Source organism: Phragmites australis, chromosome 14 (genome assembly GCF_958298935.1).
Source record: "Phragmites australis chromosome 14, lpPhrAust1.1, whole genome shotgun sequence".
Classification (NCBI taxonomy): Eukaryota; Viridiplantae; Streptophyta; class Magnoliopsida; order Poales; family Poaceae; genus Phragmites; species Phragmites australis.
Window position 1 is genome coordinate 5,139,210 of NC_084934.1, and position 18,854 is coordinate 5,158,063.

At 41.9% G+C, this 18,854-nt stretch overlaps 2 protein-coding genes and 1 pseudogene across 5 annotated transcripts; all 3 read right to left on the reverse strand.

The window, feature by feature from the left end:
* Nucleotides 1-2,858: 2,858 nt before the first annotated feature.
* LOC133891349 (2-methyl-6-phytyl-1,4-hydroquinone methyltransferase 1, chloroplastic-like) lies at nucleotides 2,859-5,496 on the reverse strand (annotated as a pseudogene).
* A 139-nt stretch (nucleotides 5,497-5,635) lies between these two features.
* LOC133891350 (phosphopantetheine adenylyltransferase 1-like) lies at nucleotides 5,636-7,753 on the reverse strand. The gene is made up of 6 exons (XM_062332065.1): nucleotides 7,527-7,753; nucleotides 7,352-7,423; nucleotides 7,176-7,235; nucleotides 6,583-6,677; nucleotides 6,242-6,311; nucleotides 5,636-6,144 (listed from the first exon to the last, which is right to left on the reverse strand). Exons 1-6 carry the CDS (start codon nucleotides 7,671-7,673, stop codon nucleotides 5,986-5,988), a joined length of 603 nt encoding a protein of 200 aa, XP_062188049.1. The 5' UTR covers nucleotides 7,674-7,753; the 3' UTR covers nucleotides 5,636-5,985.
* Nucleotides 7,754-11,602: 3,849 nt separating this feature from the next.
* On the reverse strand, nucleotides 11,603-15,401 carry LOC133891653 (uncharacterized). Of its 4 annotated transcripts, none has more exons than XM_062332386.1 (4): nucleotides 15,237-15,401; nucleotides 14,955-15,089; nucleotides 13,169-13,494; nucleotides 11,603-12,674 (listed from the first exon to the last, which is right to left on the reverse strand). In XM_062332386.1, the coding sequence occupies exons 3-4, from the start codon at nucleotides 13,472-13,474 to the stop codon at nucleotides 11,910-11,912; spliced, it is 1,071 nt and encodes a 356-aa protein (XP_062188370.1). In that variant the 5' UTR covers nucleotides 13,475-13,494; nucleotides 14,955-15,089; nucleotides 15,237-15,401; the 3' UTR covers nucleotides 11,603-11,909. The 4 variants fall into 4 exon arrangements, with proteins under 4 accessions (XP_062188370.1, XP_062188371.1, XP_062188369.1 ...); XM_062332387.1 differs by having other exon boundaries at nucleotides 13,169-13,497; XM_062332385.1 differs by lacking the exon at nucleotides 14,955-15,089.
* Between the last annotated feature and the right edge of the window lie 3,453 nt (nucleotides 15,402-18,854).

An 18,854-nucleotide genomic window follows, 5' to 3' on the forward strand; every position in this document is an offset into this window, starting at 1 on the left:
ATGTATATAACAGATAATACCGAATAGCACATTGATATATTGAAATACTGTGATATCAGTGCCGAAACAAAAACAACAACCACCATATATGGATAACAGTAGTACTTGATAGCAAGAAAATGTAAAATTGAGATTGATCTCAGATGTTTTGTTATAGTTGGCCTCAGAATATTAAGTTCTGCTCCCTAACTTATCACTGAACACATAAAAAACTGAGCAAAGATCTTGAGATCACACCTAGACATAGAACGTGACACTTATTCTCTGAAATTCAACATGTATTCCTGGAAAAGGCTACAGAACAAACAGACTGATAGAAAGAAACAAGGTCTGTGTAAATTGAGCTACAAACCTACAAACAAATTGAGCATAAGCTATCATAATCTGCAGAGACCACAACTCTACAGCCCTAATCCAGGAATTTAGCCTACCAGGCAGTGCTTAGCGAATGCAACAAATTCTCAAAGCTCGAAATGAAGAATCAGATCAAAGACTTTCATGTCACACGCATCAGCCACTACCTAGCAAGATAACTAAAGAAATACTTCAAATTATGTGTATTGTACTCAACAATCTAGCCCAGTTTCAGACCAATACATCATCATCGAGCATGTTACTCCATACTGTCCAGAACCACAGAGAGAAGAAAAAGAGTAAAATGACATACTCATAGTGAGAGTTGCTTAAAAGCAAAAGTAAACAAGGCAAGACACGTCTCACTAGCCGCTGTCCCAGAAATCCAATCGCCCGCCATTTATCGCCGGCGAGAAGGAAGACAAAGATACAATGCCTCAACCGTACTGCCACTGCAAGTACGGGTACGGGCGAGTCTTGACGAACACAGCTCTAATTAGCCCCCAAATCAGAAGCTCCTCTACTCAGTTCACTAGGCACTGATGCACAGAAGGCCAAAGCCGATCGCCACTCGGCTCAAATCAATGCGACGAACCAAATCAGAGAGAGAGAGAGAGAGAGAGAGGAGTTTGAAACAGATGGGGATGTATATTTTCTCTACATCGACAAGGGAGAGGAAGCCGACCTCAAATAGCTACGAAGATGGCGCCCTCCATCCCAAAGGAATCAGAGGTAGTTGTGCCGCCACCGAACCACCAACCGTCAGCTCTGCCTCTCCTTCATCCGCACGCAAGTTTTCCAGCTCAATCCTCAACCCTAGCAGACCGATGCCTCTAGTATACATCAGTACATGGGCTCGGCCCACAATGAAGCAAGTGGGCCGGCCGGTCCAAAGGAAAAATGAGCCCAAAGTAACATTAAAATTCAAGAATTTCTCAACAATATGTTCTGCAGCATGTACATGCTGGTTGCCAGTTTTTTTTCTTCTTCCTTGGTGAGTCCCATTCTGATTTGTTTTTCTCTGTCGTGCAGACACCCATGGTCATGAGCAAAGGAGTTCCAATCGAGGAGCATGCTGCAAAGATCTATACAAAGGTTATGTTTGAAAAGTTTGATGAAATAATTTTCCATGCTGGTTCTTATGTGGTGGATGAGAAGGAGAAAGGGAAGGCATATTTGGCACGGCACATTAGGAGTGACGGCCGGGAGACATGGTCACAAGTGGAGTTTGAGGTTACCGTTAGGGCTGAAGATGGTGCAGTTGTTTGTGAGTGCGGATTGGGAGAGCACCTGGGGATGCCTTGCTGCCATGCTGTGAAGGTAAGATTGTTGTTTCAGATTGCGATATGAAATTCTTTCTTGAATGCCATGGTGCCAGGATTCAGATGTAACCAAAGTGACATTTATGTCGATGCAGGTGATGATACACTTGGGACTGCAGAAGATACCAGCTGCAAATATCATGAAGCGTTGGACGATGAATGCGAGGGATATTTTGCCAGCTCATCTGATCGAATATGACATGGATAGGGCAGCAGAAACATCACAAATGTCTAGATGTTCTGAGCTGTTCCTTGCTGCCTTGGAGCTTTAAAACTTGATTCCTTGAGTGCTGAGGCTTTTGAAATAGCGATGCCACGTCTGGATCAACTAAAGCAGGAACTTTTGGAACCCCATAAAGATATGGACGGTTTTGGGTTGTCCGAGCAGTCCAGCCGTTCTGCCGGGCAAGGTTCTGATGTTCAAGACATGTCTGCTGTAACCACAGATGATGCTACCTCGGCAACCCGGAAACGGAGCTTGGAAACAGAGGCACCTGAGCATAAACGCAAGATTCTGCAGCATATGCAGGCAGAAGGGCCACAATAGAGGCATATGTGCGAAGCGAGGGGGTTCTGCATCTAATGTAGGGGGTGTGCTTGTTCGCTAAACTCAAGGAAGCTACTGTAACAACTTGCAGCAAATGTGGACTGACAGGTCACAAGGCGACAACCTGCTCAAGGATTGTGTGCATGTGGTGGCTAGTAACTGAATGAATTATCAGACGGCAATTGTGAGTTGGTGGGTGTTTGGTTGGCGGTGTTGCAATTTGCACTGGGAATTGCAGCATGACAACTACTAGCTGTAATCTGACTGAATTCCGGTGGTTGTTGTCCGGTTAGTAGGAACTTGTAGATGATGCGCGCAGAACCTTTCCCTTTGCTCAAATCTTGTAAACCGTCGATGGCGCTCAAATCTTGTAAACTGTCGATGACGCTGAAATACGCTGAAATGCGATGGATCCTAGCTGTAGTGGCATGTGAATTTATCATGTTCTCTTGCCACACTTTCGTCTGTGTAAGGTGCAATCTGATTCTGATATGTGGATCATGTGATTTATGGATGCCAGTTGCCGTGAGCTCTGATGTGCTCGTGGTCTTGTCAGATAGTTATATGATCTTTTCATCTTAATCGGTTGTGTTCCAGTTGAGTTGGGTCAGAATCTTGTGTTCATTCCCAGTGATCTGAAGTTCAGTTCCCGTTTGAAACGTGGTAACTTATCCCCATTCGCAGCAGGAATTGAACTGTATGCAAGAAATTCTTGCAAAATTTACAATGTTCGAACTGGAGCCTAAGTCGATAACAAAAATGCTACATAGTCTAGGTGCCCCAAATTTGGATCTTCACTACCATTTCACTGACAACTCAGGCATAGCTCTCGCTACCATCTTGTTGACATGCATCTTGGACTTCCTCGTTTAAAGCGGCAACCCTTTGGGCACAATCTGATCTTTGATCCACATGTAGATAGGCACCAGCACATAGTAGGAAGCACAAATCGTCCCTACGACGAAGCGACGCTTCGTCGAAAGGGTTCAACGGCTTCTCCACATCCTCAGCCTTCGAACCGAGCTGCAGGAACAACACACAAGGTGGAAAACACAGGTAACTGAAGCACCTGAACCATTTGTGCTCTGAGATGGAAAGCCACAGTCTGAGCTCTGAACTGTAAATGAGCAAAACGTACCTGCAAGGGGAATCACCAGACGCTCTCTTGACGCCTGTCACAGAGCACCCCATGATCAGGCCATGCCGTCGAACGCTGCAGTACCACTTGGGCCTGATCCTCTTGAGCTTGATATCATCGAACCCGGCTCTCTAGAACCATTCTATGTACTCTTCTTCCTTGGGAAAAAGCATCCACATGTCTGTGAAGAAGCGGGACAACCAAAAGGTTGGGTAAACCGGGCCAATCAAACAGGCTACTCCACCGGGTTTCAGGACACAGTAAGTTTCCTTGATTCCTCGCTGCGGGTCGGGCCAATACTCGATGCTGGAGAATAACACCATATCAGTAGTAATAAACAATTGACGGGTATATATGACTCTCAAATTAGGAAAAGAAAGTAGAACTCAGGTCATTATATGTGCATTGCTTTCAAACTATAGATATTTTGGGATAGGAACGAACAAAGTTATATGTACTTCACAAGGACAAATATAAATACCAACGCAAATGTGTGACAATTTCAACAGCAGGTCTGAACTTCACCAGTGGATAAGCATATCAATCATGGAGAATCACAGCTCTTATGGAAAATTCACTGCAAATTGTTTTGTTTACTGAGAAATCTCACAGTCTACTCATAGCCAACCTGAACAGTGCATCCGTATTGCTAAGAATTTCACTAGACAAGGCAAACCAAGTTTCCTCTCACAAACAGAAGGTTATTAATGGGAAATACAATGGGCAAAACTGTAATATGCATACATAAAGAAGTAAGGATATCCAAACAAGTGATCAGAGCATCACCTCCCAGCAGAGACGTAACGATCAAATGTGTCGGTTGGGAAGGGGAGGTCCTCAGCATCACCTTCAAGAATGTTCACCCCCTTCAGTGCCTCCTTCTGACAAGCCTTCTCAAGCTGGTGCGGTGACTGGTCCAGCAGGGTGACATTCTGACTGTCCATATGCTTGACAATCCCCAATGTGGCAAAACCGGTTCCACCACTGACATCGACGACCTTGAGCCCATGGCCATAGAGTTCAGCAGGCTCCAGTGCATCATCCCTCATGTCCTCGGTCCAATGCCCCGGGTTTATGACATGGTCATACACTACGGAAAGGAACCTGTAGAACCAGAAGGCCTCCTTCTTGTGCTGTATGAACCTAGGCTGTGATACTGGCCTGGAAGAAGAAACTGCACACTTCGGCGCCATATACTTTGCACCTGATCTCACACCAGTACTATTTCTCAAAGGATTCAGACCAACCTTGGAAGGACCCAAGAATACTAACCCACTTGGAGCTCTGAATGTGGAGGAAGAAGCCATTTCTTGATCTCTGAATGCAAACTTGGATCAAATCATAGATAGGTTAGTTTCTAGGACAAGATAATGCTGTAATGATAATTCGACATAACGAAAGAACTAACAAATGGGAAATGTGAAGAACTCCTACACAGATCTTTGTGAGATTTCTTGATACATCTGCAAGGAAATAAATAGAGGTCACATACCAGTGCTCATGTGAGGTGAAAGGAGGCCAACTCTTGGCCTTACCACAGCTCCCAAGCCCAGCACAATTCCAGGCCACAGAATGAGAACTAGCAGCAGCCATGTGAGCAAGCTTGTGTGTGTACTGTGTGAGAGGTGTCTTGCGTGCTTGTGCAAAAGGCTTTGATGGTACTAGCCCTTCAGGGCTCTGATGGTTTTGTGTGTTGTTTATCTCCATGAGTTTCTCCAATCTCCATTGATAGAGGGACATGGGAGCTCGGGCCTGTGAACCTATGGATGACAATTCAGGACAGTGCTCTAAGGGAAATTTGCCACTTGGTATCCTGCATTTGTTTTACAGATCCCAACCAAATAATACACCTAGTTCATTGGATTTATGCTACATAAACAAATATAGTTTATCCTTTTCTTTTCTTGGGTTCATCTGAATTTTGTTTCATTGTACAAATTCTTACTAAACTAAACACTAACATCATTTGGATTAGCGAGATTTTCAGTTGTACGAAAATTCAATTATTGCTAAGAACATAATGCTAACTCCACTGATGTTAATTACCCTGTAGAAGGGGTCACTTCTGTCTAGATTTTATATACTAGGCTGAATTCACCAATTAATTGAAACAACAGGGTTGTAGGACATGATTTAACATTTCATAATCTAAAATCAGCTATCAAAATTTATGTGCAATTATACACTATCTTTAGTTTTCTTGTTCTATATCCATGGAGAACCCAGAGTCTCTGGTCAATTAATGTGCATACCCAATATGTGCCAAGAGGCCCAAGAGCATAATGATTAGTTATATTGCATGAGTTCTTATGAAGTACACATCACATGAGTACATGACAAAAGGTGCACCATATTCATTTGTAGTTTTGCCACTATTCTAGACAACCCCAAGGGGACTTCCTTTTTACATTCAGATGGCAATGCCAATACAAAATCTGTAAATTTGATTAGTGGAGAAGAATCCATGTTGCCCAAATTGAGTTAATAAGGTTAGAATAACACTGTTACAGGGCCATGGGCCGATGTTAGAAGATTATTCCTCCAGAGAGATAACCAAACTGCCCGCTCTGATCACTTTTTGTTGAACGAGCTTGGGGTAGATCACCCAGGATTTGTGCATTCAGCTAACCAGATTCAAGTATTCTTTTTCCTCCATAAGAAGCTTCATGGTTAGCAATTTTTATTTTGCGTTGTTTGGCTTGCTCGGCCTCAAGCTTCCTTAAAGCAGACGAACTCAATTTCTCCCCCTCCACACCTCCAGAAAGGAGATCAACAACCTCAACCTGAAATTAAGCTCATTCACATTTGGATCAGTTATATAGTCCATCCAGTAGCAGACTAATATCAATTAAACGAAATATAGAAGTGAGCGTGAACAACCTTCAACAGTGGCAGCCCTTTCTCTTCTCTTTTTCCATTTACAGCAAGTCCACCATTTAATGTCTCCTTGCTGAACATAAGCAGCATTGCTACATCAAATGAACCACACCAGAAAGAGAAACTTAAAAGTAAACATGAACTCTTTGTCTCTTTACATGATTAGGAGACCACATAATTTTAAGTTCAATATATTGAGATACTTAAGAATTCAGATACTTTTATTATAGGGAAGTTGAAGTGATGATTTTTTTACCTTTTGGTAAGGTCACATGCATGAAAGAGAAAATGGAATAGTTATGGGTAGATAAATGCCTGAAAAGAGAAGATGCAATTGTTGATACCTGACAATAATGGCATCCAACTTATCATCAGTAATGGATGGACCATAAGGATCATCAATAGGCTCCACTTGTACTATCAGTTCTGGTTTAATAGACTGCATATAATGACAAAGCAATCATGAGCTTTTGTCAAATATCAAACATTAGACAAAACACAGATGCACAGGCATCTTTACTTTTTGTAGTTCCCCCTAGTGCTCCACGCAGAGCCATATTATTGTAGGAACATGCAGAATTGGAGATATGGAACTGATAACCCCTACACATTCAGAAGCATGTGTCTCCAGAATTTGAGCTGAGGCTAATTTCCTTTCCAGAAACTCCTTGCAAAGTTAATCATGCCGAAGATTAAAAAAAGAAAAACAGACAACTAGGAACAGATATTCAGACTTGAATACAAGAAGATTCTTTGCAGCCATACATTCATACACAATCGCACGGTCACATTCATAACAAGTTGGTTCTGAAATTTCACAAAACTCCATACCAAACAGAAATAAACCAAACCAATTTCTCCTGCTAGTCATCCCCCAATCCATCTAATTATTTACCAGCAGAAATCAGACAAAACAAGGAGACAGGATAAGCACAACCTTGATGTAATTCTCCACGGCCTTGATGCGCTTCTCGACGGCCTCAATCAGCTCGGCATACTACACACACAGCATAAAGAAAACAACCATGAATCATCAGAATCCCCAAGAATTGATGAAAAAATGTAAAGCTTTTTTTTGGGGGCGGGGGGGTCGGGGACAGGCGAGATTTTTGCCTCCTTCTTGACGAGCATGGGCCCCGTGCAGACGCCGACCACGATCCGATCGCTCGCCAAATCCGCCGAGGCCTACCACCCACGAATCCCAGGCCCGAAGAAACAAGATTTAAGCGCAGTTCTTCGCAATGGTAAGCAAGGCAACAAAATTGTTCTTTTCTTTATTTCGAAGCACCTTGAGAAGGCGGCGGTGGCCGTCGTGGAGGCGGTCGAAGGTGCCGCCGAGTACCACCGACCTGTACGCCGGAGTTTTCGCCTCCTCTGGAGCCGGCGGCGGCGGCGCTCCGGCCGGGATGGCGCCGTCGTCGGGGGCAGCGATCATTTTTCTCCGTTTTCTTTTTCTGTTTGTCTTTTTTTTTCTTTCGGGGAAGAAGAACACTGTACGACTTCTTCTGCTGGTCTGTCCGTAGATGGAGGGCCCAGATTGATTAACATGCAGCTTGCATGGACGGTGATTGTTGTATCTTTCTTGACCTCTAGTTTGGCGCTATTCTCTCAAAACTTTGCCCGGCAGCAAGTATCAAAGTAGAATTTTATTATCCAAAAACGGAACTTTACAGATCACTAGTATAATTCTTGCGTGGAAATTAATTCTAAATTTCTTTTTGAAAGTTAAATTGAATTTTCTAGTTATTGGTGAGTAGACCTATCAACATGACGAATCAAGGTCGAGTGCAACATGAATGCACTTGATAAACCCAAATCTAATCCAAACCACCTAATGGGTGAAAAATTACCCTCGGCTCTGAACTCGACGGGGACCTAAAACCTGATTGGTACCCGTGAGTGCCAAGGCGATGGGACCAGGGACTGCGAGAGCTAGGCATAGGCAAGCGGTGGCCTGAGGCGGGCGACGATGTGGCTCTGAACTCGACGGGGACCTAAAACCTGATTGGTACCCGTGAGTGCCAAGGCGGTGGGACCAGGGACTGCGAGAGCTAGGCATAGGCAAGCGGTGGCCTGAGGCGGGCGACGATGTGGCACTGAGATGACCAGAAGCCAGGGTGCGGTTACGATGGGCTGGGGTGAGCGGCGGTGCGATGTTGAGACGGTCGGGAGCCGAGGTAGGAGTGGGTGGGCGATGGCCAGCTGAAAGTGCATCTAGCCCTTATGTGTGGTTTTGGTAATTAATGACAATACCTATGGACTAACAATAGTGTTGAGTTTGTTAGTAGGTTATTCCATAAGTGATGCATGGATGAGAGATATGTATGAGCTCTAGGTAAATGGGGAAATTAAAAATGCATCGAGATGAATGAGCTCTAGGTGATGCTCGGGTAAGTGATGACAATGCCTATAGACTAATAATCATATTGAGAATTGCTATTAGGTTATTCAATAGGAGATACATAAATGATGAAGCATAGATTCTTTGAGAAATGCCATGAGTTCAAATAATTGTATCAAAAGTCATTAAGATTTTAGTGATACTCATAAGAAGAAGAAGAAGCTCAATAAGATTAGCAATAAGCTTGAAAGCTAAGTTACTTGTGGAGATCAAGTAACTGAAGGTATGACTTGTTAATAGAGTTTTATGGACTAACCCGTGTACTATGTGTTTAAGAATGAGTGAGGTTAGGTACTATATGAAGATTGACAATATGTATGAAGGCTAATAAGTTACTTGTGGAGATCAAGTAACTTAAGGTATAAATATTGTCATTTAGGTTTTATGGACTAACCCATGTGCTTTGTGTTTGAGAGTGAGTTGGGGTTAGGATCCATAAGAAGGCATAAGTTGAATTGAAATCATATATACCAAGAGTGAAAAACAAGAGTGGACTCCATATTTGATAAAATAAATTCCTTGAAGATGTCGAATACAAAGTGATTTTCTATGGTAAGACGGTGAAGGGCAAGCAAGACTCGCTGCGATGGACCATCCGTGGTGAAGGGCAAGGCGATGGACCGGCGTCGAAGAACCAAGGTGGTAGTGAAGAGCGAGTGAAGGCTTTACGCCGATGGACTGTGCGAGGTCATGGGAAGCTATGGATCATTCACATCAATCATATGAAGAATCAAGAAGAGATGAAGTGAAGAATATATGAAAGTTGGCAACCCTCAAGGTTTGAAAGAAAGAAGTGGTACTTGAAAGTTTTCAAATGCTCAAAGTGGTTCAAACGAGTTTTATCTTTGAATTTGAGTATAGGTATGCCGCACTATTAAGAGGGATGCAACGCGAGCTAATTGTCGTGTCTCAGTGCTTAAGAGTTTCTAACCAAACCCATGTGAGAGTTCTTTTTAGAAATCCCGGTGTGGAAAGTGTGAAAGTGTCTGAATTGGGTTTCGGAGTGTTCCTAATTTTATCATATGTGTTTTAGGTCATGAATTCAGTTGGGATGTGTAGCCCTCTGATTAAGCTTTTCATAGAGTCCAAAATCGTTGAAATCGGACTCCAGGATCAAAAGTTATCGCCATTTTTCGGAGGTCAGTTGTGCTGTTCTCGGAGACTACGGTGAAGTTCAGATACTCCGGTAGCTGGAGTGGACGGAGACTCCGGTGAAGTCCGGATACTCCGGTACTTGGAGTGGTCGGAGACTCCGGGAAGTCTCCGGGGCTGTTTTCTGTGTTAAGTGACGACCGGAGACTCCGGTGTAGGCCGGATACTCCGGTAAAGTCCAGAAAAGAGCCTAACGGCTAGTTCTGACACAGTTCTGACCGTTCTGACGCCGTTTTGGATTTTAGGCCGAAGACTCCGGTGTTCACCGGATACTCCGGGGTAGGTGTGTCAAAACAGTAACATCTAGTTATTTGAAGTGGGCTATTTATACCCCACTCACCCCATCCTTTGAGGCTGCTGCAAGGGGCACGAAAAGAACATCCTTTAGAGCCAAAAGAACTCCTTCCCACTCCAATCTAGTGTGTGATTTGAGAAGAAAAGAGAATTGGGTTGTGAGATTGGAAGATTGAGTGCATGTGAGCTAAAATCCAATCTTGAGCATTTGAGTTCTCGACAAGAAGTTCTCGAAGCGTTTGTTACTCTTGGAGGTGAAGCCTCCTAGCCGACTAGGTGTCGCCGGTGAGCTTCTGTGCTTGTGGTATATGAACAGTGTTTTTAGCCTTTTTCAATTTAAGTTTTATTGCATCTCTCGCTAGATTAGAGTAATTTTTGTCACCTTAGGATTGTAATTTTCACACTTATTTAGGGTGATTATGCACTAATTGAGCCTAGCATATTTAGGTTTTTCACTTGTGAAAAACCCGTTAGTTTATATTCCGCTGCAAATTTAGATCAACGGTAAAAATGGGACGAATTTTTGTAAAAACGCCTATTCACCCCCACTCTAGGCGACATCATTGTCCTTTCACCAGCAAGTGGCGTCGAGGTATGTGAGATCGCGGGAGCCAAGGAGCGGAGGCCGAAGGGCATTTGGCACCTGGTCTGGCAGGTGGCAGCTGCGACCGATGGATGGGTGAAACCCTCCCCACCCTGACCATCAATCGAGCCCCCGACCCCCGACCCTCGTGAGATAAAAATTGCACCCGCCTCCGCCCCCTACCGGGTGTAAAACCCGTGGGGACCCGACCCATTGCCAAGCCTATTAGTGAGCCTACCAATATCACGAAACAGGCTAAAATGAAAATTAAATTGAATTAGATTTAAATTGAATTTTTTGGTTGAATTTAAGTTGAAAGTTTTTTCAAGAATAAATATAAACTTATGGTCCATAGGGGCATATATACAAAATTTGAACTTCAGAAGGACATGGACACATTTGCCCACAAAGTATTTGCTGGTGTACTCAATCTTATCATAATTCATGAATGGTGACAATGACATGAACCCTCACTTGATAGTACATACAAAATCCAGACATGCCTTTCATGAGGGGAGAGAGAAGGACCCAAGCATCTTGTTCTTAGGCTTCAGTACACTGTCTCTTGCACCTATCTCTTTCACATAAAGTGGTGTTCATCCACTGTCCAGAAATCTGTGTAATCACAGCATATAAGAGGATAAAGCGTAACACATGGCAAGGAAATTATATACAGCAGTATCAATACTAAAAAAAAATATTATCTTTCAAGAACTTCACATTTTATACTCAGAAGAAAAAGAAAGTTGCATTTTTCAGCTTGGTTCTGACTTTTGAATCAGATAATAACCTGACAAGATCACCCTCAGGATACATCTGATACAGAACCAATCGATGGGGAAATTACAAGTTTACAACCAGCAATATACAGAATGATACCAAAGAGAAGATAGACTCAGTAAAATCACCTATTCTAACAGATACTCAAATCTCGAACATTAAAGTAGCTAACTCAAAATTCAATTAGAACAAATTCTAGATAACTCATATGTTCCTGAAAAGTAAAACTATTAAACAGAAATTCCCAGGTTTGGTGAAAATGTGAAGTACAGCAACTATAGGTAAATTTCTTCGAACACTTTCATATATACAACACCATTGAGGTAGAAAAAGGCGCTACTAGCTGTAGAGATCTCTACAAGATGTATACAGATAAGCGAAGAGCGCATTAGTTTTGCAGTTCCAGCAGATGCACAGACTCACGTCCTCAACTAAACTGGCATTGGAGAAGATCAAAGAAATCAAGAAGATAAGAGTCGCCTCAACTGAAGCAAGTGCTCCTCATTTGAGATGTTAAGCGACAGGCGCAGGTTTGTCAGGAGCGACTCTTGCTCCCATGTCAGAGGTCCCGAGACATAGAAAGCTCTAACTGTCAACTGGTATGCTTGTAGCTCCAGATCATGCACATTCATATCTAAATCAGAGCCATGCACATTGTTATTCTCCCGCCAAGATCTAGTCAGACATGCAGACATAGCATCATCAGGAAAGCAACTGCCTAGTCCAACTGATTGCTGGTCATCATTGATAGAGTACTCCAAGCAATCCGCGCTACAACTAGCCACCGAGCACTCATTCTCTTCTCTGACATGCAAAGGTATTTGAGACGAATGAAGAACTTCATGATCTGATTTTGTCTTAGTAAACTTATTCTTGGCAAGACCATTGTGTCTGTCACTAAAAGATCTATACAAGTGATCGCCATCGATGTCATTCCTAGCAGATACCTTCAGAGGCAAGACTTTCTTGGTTGGCTGATGAGCTTCATATGTAGCTACTTTCCTTTTCTTGTTTGTTCTTCTAACTAAATCATTAGGTGCCATACTACTTCCTTCTAGTTTTCTCTTCACAATTCTAGCACTAGTTGAAGGAAAAAGATTGGCTGCCCTGTGCCTTTTAGTATTGTGACCATCCTCTTCACGGGCTTGATGATCCTGTTCCATCACAAATTTCGAGTGATGAATGGAGCGATTAGCAAGTCGGCTTGGCTTAATCAGCTCTGAGACCTGTAAAAGGGAATGATGTCGATGAAATACTTTCTTAAAGAAAGGCAAAAGAAACTTACAGTGGTAATGAAAGTATAATACAGAGATTTCTTATGCCATATACTGAAGTCAAGCAAGTGCTCATGGTTGACAGATAACACTGATTCATCATCGGTGACCTCTTGTAGTGCAAAATTACTATAGAAAGAAATGTTCAGCCTAACATAATTGGAGGATTGGAAATCTTCAAATTTCAAGTTTCAACAAGTGTTAGTGCTTTCAGAATCGCAGGAACCAAACCTTATAAAGTAAAAAGGCTGCAGTATTTATCTCAACTTAGTCCAAGATCCAAACTCCTAATTTGGAAATGAAACATATGTATGTCATGAAGTAATTTTTTTGGTTTGAAGTTCAAACACATGCAACGGTACCATTTCATTTAGGGAAAACTAGAACTAGAAGCATATACCTTGCAGATGTTAACTACAAAATATAAATTCTAAACAGCATCTCACCCTGTCTTTTACAGTCAACTGTTTGCTATGATAAGCATGTGGAACCCTCAAGCAAGATATGTGGAATTCCCTCAGTTGGATGCAACCCATTAGCTTGATGACGACATAGTCATTCTTCAGTACCTCTGCAATCTTCCCAAGCCTCCATGAGTTACGATCCAAAACCTCCGCTATGTCACCAAGAACCCATCTACTTTTTCTGAGATCAACTGGTCGATGAGGCCTAACATCTTCTTTCTGCATCTTCTTAGCTGTAGGCTGATAGTCCCTATAGAACTGCAGTCTTCTACTATTTAGCTTCATCATATCTCACTATAAGCCTGACCCTGCTAAGGCAGACCATTAGGAAAAGTCAAAAGAAGCACTAGCACACAGGGAAGAATATGAAAACATGAATAGATAAGAAAACAAAGACCTCGTTTGGTAAGGGCCTAAATTATCGTATTGTAGGTAAAGCGTACAAGTGGAAGATAAAGTTCGTCGTTGATAAATGTGTTGAGAGCAGAAAGTCTAAGAGACCATACAATCATCAAACTGAAACAAGTATCCTAGTGGTATAGTGCTATGCCTAATCAGATTAGAACAAAGGGGCTACCGGTGTTTGTTGATACAATAACAATGAAGCAAGTCAGTGAGACACAAAGATATGCACACCGATTGAACAAGGAACACAGTAAAAGAACAGAAGGCACAGTCCAAGAATCTGGATGGGCAAATAAATTGATAAAGTCCAATAAATGAAACAGCTCCTAGTTCATTGTGTCCAACATTCAAGGCTGCCAACATGAACCATGAAATGTTTGGTAAACATGATTCAAGAGCATTCATAGCATAGTGCCATTAGAAGCAAGATTTTGTCCCCTCATTCTGAGATGCCTTCTTGAAACTACTTAGCTGACTATCTGGACTTGAACCTTCTTAAACAACCAAGTTTGAAGTTCCTCATCTAAGCCCCACAAGCCCAGGCATAAAATTCACAGTAAGAGCTTATTGTTTTCAGGTTGTGAGCAGCAACGAAACATTCATGTGTGAGAAAAACAACTAAAATCGAGAAGCCTTAAAATAGCTGGGTCAACTACAAATTTTTATGAAATCGTAAGGAAATCAGTTCCTATATGAAGCAGTATTGGGGGGAAAAGATTCAATCCCATATCTGTTACTGGATGTTAACTGAAATTACCTAAACAAGATAACTAAAACCAACTTAGCGAAACAGCCTCTTGCTCTGATTTTTTTGCTAAGAGGCTAAGAACTAGGAACAACATCCCAAATAAGAAAGTTCTACATAGAAGAATCCCTACAAGATGGAAACCTTCGTCCTAGGAAAAGTCAAACCACCAGTAATCTGTCAGATGGAATAGGAACTTAAATGAGAGAAGAAATAAACAAAGATACAAACGAATTTTTTTCTAAAATAGATACAAAAGAGTTGGCTTGTTTGAATCTTTGATCCAAAAATGTGTGAGAATCAACTAGAAGACTTGATTTAATCCCAATCCAATCAAACTTCAACTTGGAAAGAAATTCCAAAATAATTAACTACGAACTGTTATGACCTGCAACAAACCAAACATTGGGCCTTGCAGATCCGAGAGCACTAACAAATCACCTCAAGAACTCTCTTCGGACCTCGATTTGGAGAACCAAATCTGATGTCTAACAAGAAAAATGACAGAAAGCACCAGCAGCACAAATTGGATTCGGGACTCAGAGAACACATAGACAGGATTTTTAATGCACATTTACAACAAAATATAAACTTTGGCGTGAAATAAATCGGAGAAACCTGCTCTAAGCACTTCTCGCCTGCAGAAAACCAACCAACCAACTCGCCTAATCGCCTTGCCGATCCAAGAACACGTATAATAAAATCGAGTTACTTCTAATGAACCCCCCCAATTGGGCTGTTCTTCAAACCAATCTGGAAAGGATTATAGGTCAACATCCAAGAAACTCAAGGAAATAAAGAACCAAATAATTTTTTTACCACGTCGAAACACCTAAAATAGAAATAAAAAATCTTATATGAAAGAGATTTCAGAAATTTAGAGCATCGAGGGTGACCAACCTCAGTGGAGGGAAAGATTAATCCGGCGGCTAGGAAGCAGTAGAGGAGCCTAATTTCGGGGCGAACCGTATAAGAAAACGGTGTGCTGGCTTGCTCTGTAGATTGGTTGTTTCTTCCAGTTCTTGCTTTCGTGTTTCTTGCATTTTAGTCATGGGAATTTTGTCTTTTTGCTATTTAGTTTTAAACCTGACATGGCTTGTATAAAGAAAACATATCTGGAAAATCTAATTTCTACAACAGATTGGTCTCATGGTAATGCTCTGGCTTCCCATGCTTATGCTAAATTGCTGTATTTAGATATTTTCTTTTTATATTTCTTTATTTTTTGTTCTTTTACCTCTAAGTTTTGGAGATAAAATTAATCAAACACTGTAGTGAATTCCCTGTACTTATTTCGAGTAAGGTCTGTTTGTTTTCACTGTGAATTGTGGAATACAGCTTTTATAATCTGAAGTAGAAACAAACTAGTAACTTTTGGGGTTAGAATCCTACAATTTGCTTCCTAGATTGCCATAATCCTATAATTCGATGGAGAGCAGCTTTTACAGATTGTGAAATTTAGGCAAACTAACGTGAGCATGGATTTTGATGTATTTACCTACCCATGCCATTACAATCTCAACAGCGAACTGTTTTTTTTCGTCGCTCTCCTCGACTCGTCGCTCTCTCCCGCTGGAGACGCATCCGTGCTGACATGCCTCCACGCCTGTCGTCCCTCCCCTTTGCTCGAGGAGGAAGGCATGCTTGTTGTGTCTCTCTCCCCATCCCGCGCGCTACAACCATGCACACTGCTATCGTACGCACTGTCGTCGTGCGCGCAGCTAGCCTTCTTGCTCTACAGCGCCGTTTCCCCTCTCTGCTCTCCCTTTCCCCGTCCCGATGAGCCAAAGCCAAGGAGGCCATGCTCTATCTTCTTGGGGTCACGGCGGAGCTCTTTGCGGTCTCAGCTCAGGCATAGAGGCGCTAGAGCTGTAGCCTACCGTGTCGGGCCTGAAGATCCCGCCACCAAAATCGCTGCCGGTGAGGTCCTTCCATCACAACCAGGCTCTCCTCTACTCCAGGTCACCGACTGGTAGGCCCGGAGGTGACATGGCAATCCAGTTTTTAAGGGCATTTCAAAATTTTGATATGCACAAACAGTAATCCAACCCATATAGAATCTAAGTTGTCAAACAGCCCTCAACTTTTAGACCCTAGCTTTCCACAATCCAGAATCTAAAAGCTGCTTTTTAGAATCTACAATTGAAACAAACAGACCCTAAAATTTGAAAGAAGCATCACTCAAAATCCTCACATACAAAATTGCTTTGATATTCATGCTCATAATTGAAAATATATTCTCTTGGGTTCATTTGAGTCAGGTTGGACTGCACTTGACAACTGGTTGAAGAATTAGGATGGGCTCCTATGGCGAGGTGGTGCAACGAGGTGGCATGGCTGCTCGGAGTAGGGGTGAAAGAGGAGCGGATAGTTTACAATCCGATCCGTGTGGATACAGATGTGAGTAAAGTAAGTCTTTTTAGTTATCTGTGTAGGTGTGAATGTGGATACATATAGTTTTATATGGATATAGTATTGGAAAAATCCGACGATATGGTCTATCCCATTTTTAGATTGGATTAACCGAGACCTTCAGATTATCCGTATTTTACTGGGCTCATTGCCTCCAGCTCAGACCAATACCATATACTAGGCCCATTGACTAGTTTGTTATGTGTATGGAATATGGAATGGAGTATGGATTCTATTTGTCTATGCAATGTAATATGAATTATGTTACTAGCTACTACCTACTATATTATGCTCATTTGATGAAATGTTGTAGTATTTCTATATGCTAGTATGCATGACTCTTGCTCGCGTGGAAAGAATAAAAATAGCTCTTAGTTTCTTTTCCTTATGATCTGCATATCTTTCTTTATATGTACTTACTTATATCTGCTTGGACTCATTTAGCCCTTCATCGCTTCTTGAACAGTGGTGGTGACTAGTGGTAGTACTCTGAGTGAGTTTTTAGCTATGCATGTGAATCTACATACTCATATAAGTTTATCCTAGTGAAGATGATGGATGGCTTCGGAATGGAGACGATACCCACACAATCCTAACACTAACAGTCATGATTGCTAGTATGCTACCTGTTGCTTGTGCGACCGTATGTGCGTGTAATATCCAACTATTTTAGTCCATTTTTGGTCCAACTCTAAAACAATCCGTATCCGTGCAATATCCACTCTGAATCGAACAAAAAAATGGATACGAATATGATAAGAGCAATCCATCTGAATCTGATCTGTATTCACCCTTAGCTAGGAGATTGGAGATGGATGGAATTGGTGATGGGGTGATAGAGCTGAGTGGCGTTTCAAGGGTCAGCAAGGGGCAATGTGAGGCAGTTGGGTGAGAAATCCTGCTCTAGGAGCACTGCTACCCTCCTTGATATCAGGAGTCACCTTTAAAGAAGCAATTGCAACTGCTCATGGGAGTAATGCATTGCTAGGAGTGGGGGTGGGGGGGGGGGGTAAGGAATATAATTTTTTATCAAGTAACGAAAAATTGATTAAACTACTTCGAGAAGAGAGAAGAGGATACTAAATGGTACCAGGGTGCCAATGTCAATAATATCCTCCAAGGAAACAACAATACACGTTTTTTCCACATGATTGCAAATGGCAAATATAGGAAACAACACATCTTCTATCTAGAACAAGATGAATGAAAAATTGAGGGACAATCTCTGTTAAAAACATACATAACTAAATATTATAAGGAATTATTTGGACCACCTATGAATAGTCATTTCTCCACAATAGAGTCACAAATAGACGACATCACTCAGGTGATAGAAGCCAAAAATAACATCCTTGCAGCCCCATTCATTGAAAAGGGAATACGAAACACTATATTTCAAATGGAATGTAATAAAGCACTAGGTCCTGATGGATTCCTGGCCAAGCTCTACCAGACCTTCTGGGATATCATCAATAAAGACCTGATGAAAATGTTCCATAAAATACACTTGGGGAACCTCCCGTCCTACACAAACGACTTTTATGCATGGAAGAAATATCCTAGAAGGGGTGGTCATTCTACATGAGACGATACACAAACTCCATAAAAAAAAAGAGTGGAGTAATACTTAAAATATACTTTGAGAAGACCTACGATAAAGTCAAATGGTCGTTCCTGTTAAAGTCCCTTTGGATGAAAGGATTCTAGCCGAAATAATGCGCATGTGTTGGAAGTTTCATTTCCAGGGGAAGTGTAGCAATGAAGCCAATGATGATACAGGTCAGTTCTTGCAAACAAAAAAAGGTCTACATCAAGGGGACCCCCTCTCTCTGATTCTGTTTAATATTATCGTCGATATGTTAGCAGTATCGATTGAGAGGGCTAAAAATGGTGGCCAAGTCGAATGGGTTCTACCCCATTTGGTAGACATTGGGTTATCGATCCTCCAATATACCAAAGACATGATCTTATTCATGGATGATGACTTGGAAAAGACTAAGAACATGAAGCTTTTGCTCTATGCATTTTAATAGCTTTCAGGTCTAAAAATTAATTTTCATAAAATTGAATTGTTCTACTTTGGGATGGCTCAAGACAAGGTTGATC